The following is a 6,982-nucleotide window of genomic DNA, read 5'->3' as shown; positions in this document are numbered from 1 at the left end:
GTTATGCTACATTACATCTGTCAGTGGAGACACAAAATGATCATTCATAAGTGTCTGAAATCTTCATTTGCTGCTCACTATAGAGTTGGTAGAATTTACATCATAGTCAGTAAAAATAACTAATCATGAGGTAAAAAAGCAATGACTGTATTTTAGCAGCTTTGTAAATGTAGCAGTGCTTGTTTTTCTTAATTTATGAACATTTTGTTTTTATTTTTGAACAATGTATGTTTTAAGCTGCCAAGATGGCTGCCATTACTATTATAAGTAATTTAATCCTGTCAATGTCCCATATTTAACATTTCATCACATTTTTATATTTCTCTTTGTTCATTCTGTGTGTAAATATTATAAATAAATTACCGTATATCTGAGAGAAGGTGGTTTGACTCTTTTGTGTGTGTAAATCTTTTAATATCAGAGTCCCTGAGGTTCCCAAAAACTAGGAAAGCAACTTATCTCACAACATATTTCATAAACTTCCAACCCATGTTCCCTGTGAATAGTATGATCACTTCACTGGTCTGCAGTATTTTTTGGACTTACCTGAGCTTTGAGATATAAGGCAGACACTGTAGGAAACTCCTCACTTCACTCTCTTCATCTGAGCAGCCTGTCAGCTCCACTTCTTTCTTCTCTGATTGGAGTTTCAGCACTTCCAGCAGGATGGAGGCCTTTCTCTCTGACAGGTTTATGGACCAGACTGTAGGTGACTGGAAAACTGACTGTAATGCTGGAAGGACTCTCCTGCCTGTTTTAGTTTCACAGTCCTTTACCTGAGAGTACAGATCCAGAAGGAAATGACACTGATATTCCTTATCATCATCATCATCATCATCATCATAATCCATGTATCTGTCTTTAAAAGGGAATGTTTCATCACTGCACAGTGATGATAACAGCTCCAGTATCTTCTCTCCTGTCTGCTGTTCTCTCTCTGCTGCTGCACAGAACAGATTCACCAAGAACCTGATTTCTTTATCAGGATCTGACCGTCGAGGAAAACTGGAACAATAAGAAGGAAACATTTTGTGAGGATTTGATCTCAGCTACATAACTACAAACACACACTACTGATGGACTCTATCTTGTACATGGCTGTCCTGTATAAAATTAAATTAAATTAAAACACTTCATTTACCAGGAAAGGATATAAATCATTTTTGAACTATTACTGCCTCACAACACAAACACCAATCCTGTGTGTGAAATCACTGCATATTTGCTACCTACAGGTTATATTCACTTTAAGTAAATAAAATGTAAAATATATACAGAATATATATAAATATAAATAGTGAAAAAACTAGATCTAGAGTCCACATCATGTACAGGAGTTAAAATATCATCCCAGCATGCTTTACCTCTGAGATGGAAGATGTATAAATGACTGTTATGCTACATTACATCTGTCAGTGGAGACACAAAATGATCATTCATAAGTGTCTGAAATCTTCATTTGCTGCTCACTATAGAGTTGATAGAATTTACATCATAGTCAGTAAAATTAACTAATCATGAGGTAAAAAAGCAATGATTGTATTTTAGCAGCTTTGTAAATGTAACAGTGCTTGTTTTTCTTAATTTATGAACATTTTGTTTTTATTTTTGAACAATGTATGTTTTAAGCTGCCGAGATGGCTGCCATTACTATTATAAGTAATTTAATCCTGTCAATGTCCCATAGTTAACAATTCATCACATTTTCATATTTCTCTTTGTTCATTATGCGTGTAAATATTATAAATAAACTACCATATATCTGAGAGAAGGTGGTTTGACTCTTTTGTGTGTGTAAATCTTTTAATATCAGAGTCCCTGAGGTTCCCAAAAACTAGGAAAGCAATTTATCTCACAACATATTTCATATACTTCCAACCCATGTTCTCTGTCAATACTACAGACGGGGGACAAATTAAAGGAAAAACCTGAATAAAAAGTGGAGAAACATATCAAATGCAGATGCTTCTGTTCACCAGGGCTCACTGAATGCTTTGGTGAGGATGAAAATGATGTGAATAAAATGCTCGAGCCTTTACAGTCACCAGATCTCAACCCAGCTCAACACCTATGGAAGATTTTGGACCAATGTGGAAGACAATGCTCTCCACCACCATCTTCATAAGACCAAATAATATAATAGAAACTCTCATCTTCAAATCTATTTAGTGATGTCTGTGATTGTCTCTGATGCTATATGTCCTTTTGTTATGTCTGGCTATGATTGTTTTTCTTTCTATCTGCTGTACTCAGGTCTCTCTTGCATTCTGATCTCAATGAAATAAGCTGATTAAATAAAGGTTGTTTAAATAAATGAATATCTTGTGGAGGAATGGTGTTCATCTCTCCAATAGAGTCCACAGACTTGGAAAGGAGCACTGAAGCTGTTCTGGAGGCTTGTGGTGGCCTGACTCCTTACTAAGACACTTCATGTTAGTTTTTCCTTTCATTTGTCACCATCTGTATTTTTAATACACTGATCAGCAGTATTTGTCTGACTTACCTGAGCCTTGAGATATAAGGCAGACACTGCAGTAAACTCCTCACTTCACTCTCTTCATCTGAGCAGCCTGTCAGCTTCACTTCTTTCTTCTCTGATTGGAGTTTCAGCACTTCCAGCAGGATGGAGACCTTTCTCTCTGACAGGTTTATGGACCAGAATGTAGGTGACTGTAAAACTGACAGTAATGCTGGAAGGACTCTCCTGCCTGTTTTAGTTTCAAAGTCCTTCACCTGAGAGTACAGATCCAGTAGGAAATCTTGATCATCATCATAACTGCACACTGATGATAACAGCTCCAGTATCTTCTCTCCTGTCTGCTGTTCTCTCTCTGCTGCTGCACAGAACAGATTCACCAAGAACCTGATTTCTTCATCAGGATCTGACCTTTGAGGAAAACTGGAACAAAACGAAGGAAACATTTTGTGAGGATTTGATCTCAGCTACATAACTACAAACACACACTACTGATGGACTCTATCTTGTACATGGCTGTCCTGTATAAAATTAAATTAAATTAAAACACTTCATTAATCAGGAAAGAATATAAATCATTTTTGAACGATTACTGCCTCACAACACAAACACCAATCCTGTGTGTGAAATCACTGCATATTTGCTACCTACAGGTTATATTCACTTTTAAAAGTTAAAGTATAAAATATATACAGAATATATAAATATGAATAGTTGAACAACTTCATCTAGAGTCCACATTATGTACAGTAGTTAAAATATCATCCCAGCATGCTTTACCTCTGAGATGGAAGATGTATAAATGACTGTTATGCTACATTACATCTGTCAGTGGAGACACAAAATGATCATTCATAAGTGTCTGAAATCTTCATTTGCTGCTCACTATAGAGTTGGTAGAATTTACATCATAGTCAGTAAAAATAACTAATCATGAGGTAAAAAAGCAATGACTGTATTTTAGCAGCTTTGTAAATGTAGCAGTGCTTGTTTTTCTTAATTTATGAACATTTTGTTTTTATTTTTGAACAATGTATGTTTTAAGCTGCCAAGATGGCTGCCATTACTATTATAAGTAATTTAATCCTGTCAATGTCCCATATTTAACATTTCATCACATTTTTATATTTCTCTTTGTTCATTCTGTGTGTAAATATTATAAATAAATTACCGTATATCTGAGAGAAGGTGGTTTGACTCTTTTGTGTGTGTAAATCTTTTAATATCAGAGTCCCTGAGGTTCCCAAAAACTAGGAAAGCAACTTATCTCACAACATATTTCATAAACTTCCAACCCATGTTCCCTGTGAATAGTATGATCACTTCACTGGTCTGCAGTATTTTTTGGACTTACCTGAGCTTTGAGATATAAGGCAGACACTGTAGGAAACTCCTCACTTCACTCTCTTCATCTGAGCAGCCTGTCAGCTCCACTTCTTTCTTCTCTGATTGGAGTTTCAGCACTTCCAGCAGGATGGAGGCCTTTCTCTCTGACAGGTTTATGGACCAGACTGTAGGTGACTGGAAAACTGACTGTAATGCTGGAAGGACTCTCCTGCCTGTTTTAGTTTCACAGTCCTTTACCTGAGAGTACAGATCCAGAAGGAAATGACACTGATATTCCTTATCATCATCATCATCATCATCATCATAATCCATGTATCTGTCTTTAAAAGGGAATGTTTCATCACTGCACAGTGATGATAACAGCTCCAGTATCTTCTCTCCTGTCTGCTGTTCTCTCTCTGCTGCTGCACAGAACAGATTCACCAAGAACCTGATTTCTTTATCAGGATCTGACCGTCGAGGAAAACTGGAACAATAAGAAGGAAACATTTTGTGAGGATTTGATCTCAGCTACATAACTACAAACACACACTACTGATGGACTCTATCTTGTACATGGCTGTCCTGTATAAAATTAAATTAAATTAAAACACTTCATTTACCAGGAAAGGATATAAATCATTTTTGAACTATTACTGCCTCACAACACAAACACCAATCCTGTGTGTGAAATCACTGCATATTTGCTACCTACAGGTTATATTCACTTTAAGTAAATAAAATGTAAAATATATACAGAATATATATAAATATAAATAGTGAAAAAACTAGATCTAGAGTCCACATCATGTACAGGAGTTAAAATATCATCCCAGCATGCTTTACCTCTGAGATGGAAGATGTATAAATGACTGTTATGCTACATTACATCTGTCAGTGGAGACACAAAATGATCATTCATAAGTGTCTGAAATCTTCATTTGCTGCTCACTATAGAGTTGATAGAATTTACATCATAGTCAGTAAAATTAACTAATCATGAGGTAAAAAAGCAATGATTGTATTTTAGCAGCTTTGTAAATGTAACAGTGCTTGTTTTTCTTAATTTATGAACATTTTGTTTTTATTTTTGAACAATGTATGTTTTAAGCTGCCGAGATGGCTGCCATTACTATTATAAGTAATTTAATCCTGTCAATGTCCCATAGTTAACAATTCATCACATTTTCATATTTCTCTTTGTTCATTATGCGTGTAAATATTATAAATAAACTACCATATATCTGAGAGAAGGTGGTTTGACTCTTTTGTGTGTGTAAATCTTTTAATATCAGAGTCCCTGAGGTTCCCAAAAACTAGGAAAGCAATTTATCTCACAACATATTTCATATACTTCCAACCCATGTTCTCTGTCAATACTACAGACGGGGGACAAATTAAAGGAAAAACCTGAATAAAAAGTGGAGAAACATATCAAATGCAGATGCTTCTGTTCACCAGGGCTCACTGAATGCTTTGGTGAGGATGAAAATGATGTGAATAAAATGCTCGAGCCTTTACAGTCACCAGATCTCAACCCAGCTCAACACCTATGGAAGATTTTGGACCAATGTGGAAGACAATGCTCTCCACCACCATCTTCATAAGACCAAATAATATAATAGAAACTCTCATCTTCAAATCTATTTAGTGATGTCTGTGATTGTCTCTGATGCTATATGTCCTTTTGTTATGTCTGGCTATGATTGTTTTTCTTTCTATCTGCTGTACTCAGGTCTCTCTTGCATTCTGATCTCAATGAAATAAGCTGATTAAATAAAGGTTGTTTAAATAAATGAATATCTTGTGGAGGAATGGTGTTCATCTCTCCAATAGAGTCCACAGACTTGGAAAGGAGCACTGAAGCTGTTCTGGAGGCTTGTGGTGGCCTGACTCCTTACTAAGACACTTCATGTTAGTTTTTCCTTTCATTTGTCACCATCTGTATTTTTAATACACTGATCAGCAGTATTTGTCTGACTTACCTGAGCCTTGAGATATAAGGCAGACACTGCAGTAAACTCCTCACTTCACTCTCTTCATCTGAGCAGCCTGTCAGCTTCACTTCTTTCTTCTCTGATTGGAGTTTCAGCACTTCCAGCAGGATGGAGACCTTTCTCTCTGACAGGTTTATGGACCAGAATGTAGGTGACTGTAAAACTGACAGTAATGCTGGAAGGACTCTCCTGCCTGTTTTAGTTTCAAAGTCCTTCACCTGAGAGTACAGATCCAGTAGGAAATCTTGATCATCATCATAACTGCACACTGATGATAACAGCTCCAGTATCTTCTCTCCTGTCTGCTGTTCTCTCTCTGCTGCTGCACAGAACAGATTCACCAAGAACCTGATTTCTTCATCAGGATCTGACCTTTGAGGAAAACTGGAACAAAACGAAGGAAACATTTTGTGAGGATTTGATCTCAGCTACATAACTACAAACACACACTACTGATGGACTCTATCTTGTACATGGCTGTCCTGTATAAAATTAAATTAAATTAAAACACTTCATTAATCAGGAAAGAATATAAATCATTTTTGAACGATTACTGCCTCACAACACAAACACCAATCCTGTGTGTGAAATCACTGCATATTTGCTACCTACAGGTTATATTCACTTTTAAAAGTTAAAGTATAAAATATATACAGAATATATAAATATGAATAGTTGAACAACTTCATCTAGAGTCCACATTATGTACAGTAGTTAAAATATCATCCCAGCATGCTTTACCTCTGAGATGGAAGATGTATAAATGACTGTTATGCTACATTACATCTGTCAGTGGAGACACAAAATGATCATTCATAAGTGTCTGAAATCTTCATTTGCTGCTCACTATAGAGTTGGTAGAATTTACATCATAGTCAGTAAAAATAACTAATCATGAGGTAAAAAAGCAATGACTGTATTTTAGCAGCTTTGTAAATGTAGCAGTGCTTGTTTTTCTTAATTTATGAACATTTTGTTTTTATTTTTGAACAATGTATGTTTTAAGCTGCCAAGATGGCTGCCATTACTATTATAAGTAATTTAATCCTGTCAATGTCCCATATTTAACATTTCATCACATTTTTATATTTCTCTTTGTTCATTCTGTGTGTAAATATTATAAATAAATTACCGTATATCTGAGAGAAGGTGGTTTGACTCTTTTGTGTGTGTAAATCTTTTA

The 6,982-nt window shown here is 35.6% G+C and overlaps 1 protein-coding gene across 1 annotated transcript in view; it reads right to left on the bottom strand.

Moving 5' to 3' along the window:
* Positions 1-485: 485 nt before the first annotated feature.
* LOC137176743 (uncharacterized) overlaps positions 486-6,982 on the bottom strand; it is a 7,690-nt gene continuing 1,193 nt past the window's right edge. The window contains exons 2-4 of the mRNA XM_067582638.1: positions 5,788-6,183; positions 3,831-4,289; positions 486-1,005 (exon numbers count right to left, since the gene is read on the bottom strand). Coding sequence (XP_067438739.1) covers positions 543-1,005; positions 3,831-4,289; positions 5,788-6,183 — 1,318 coding nt within the window. The 3' untranslated portion in view covers positions 486-542. The remainder of the gene's footprint in view (positions 1,006-3,830; positions 4,290-5,787; positions 6,184-6,982) is intronic.

Source organism: Thunnus thynnus, chromosome 24, assembly GCF_963924715.1.
Source record: "Thunnus thynnus chromosome 24, fThuThy2.1, whole genome shotgun sequence".
Taxonomy (NCBI): domain Eukaryota; kingdom Metazoa; phylum Chordata; class Actinopteri; order Scombriformes; family Scombridae; genus Thunnus; species Thunnus thynnus.
Note: the sequence above shows the minus strand (reverse complement) of the source record. Positions and strands in the feature narration are given on the sequence as shown.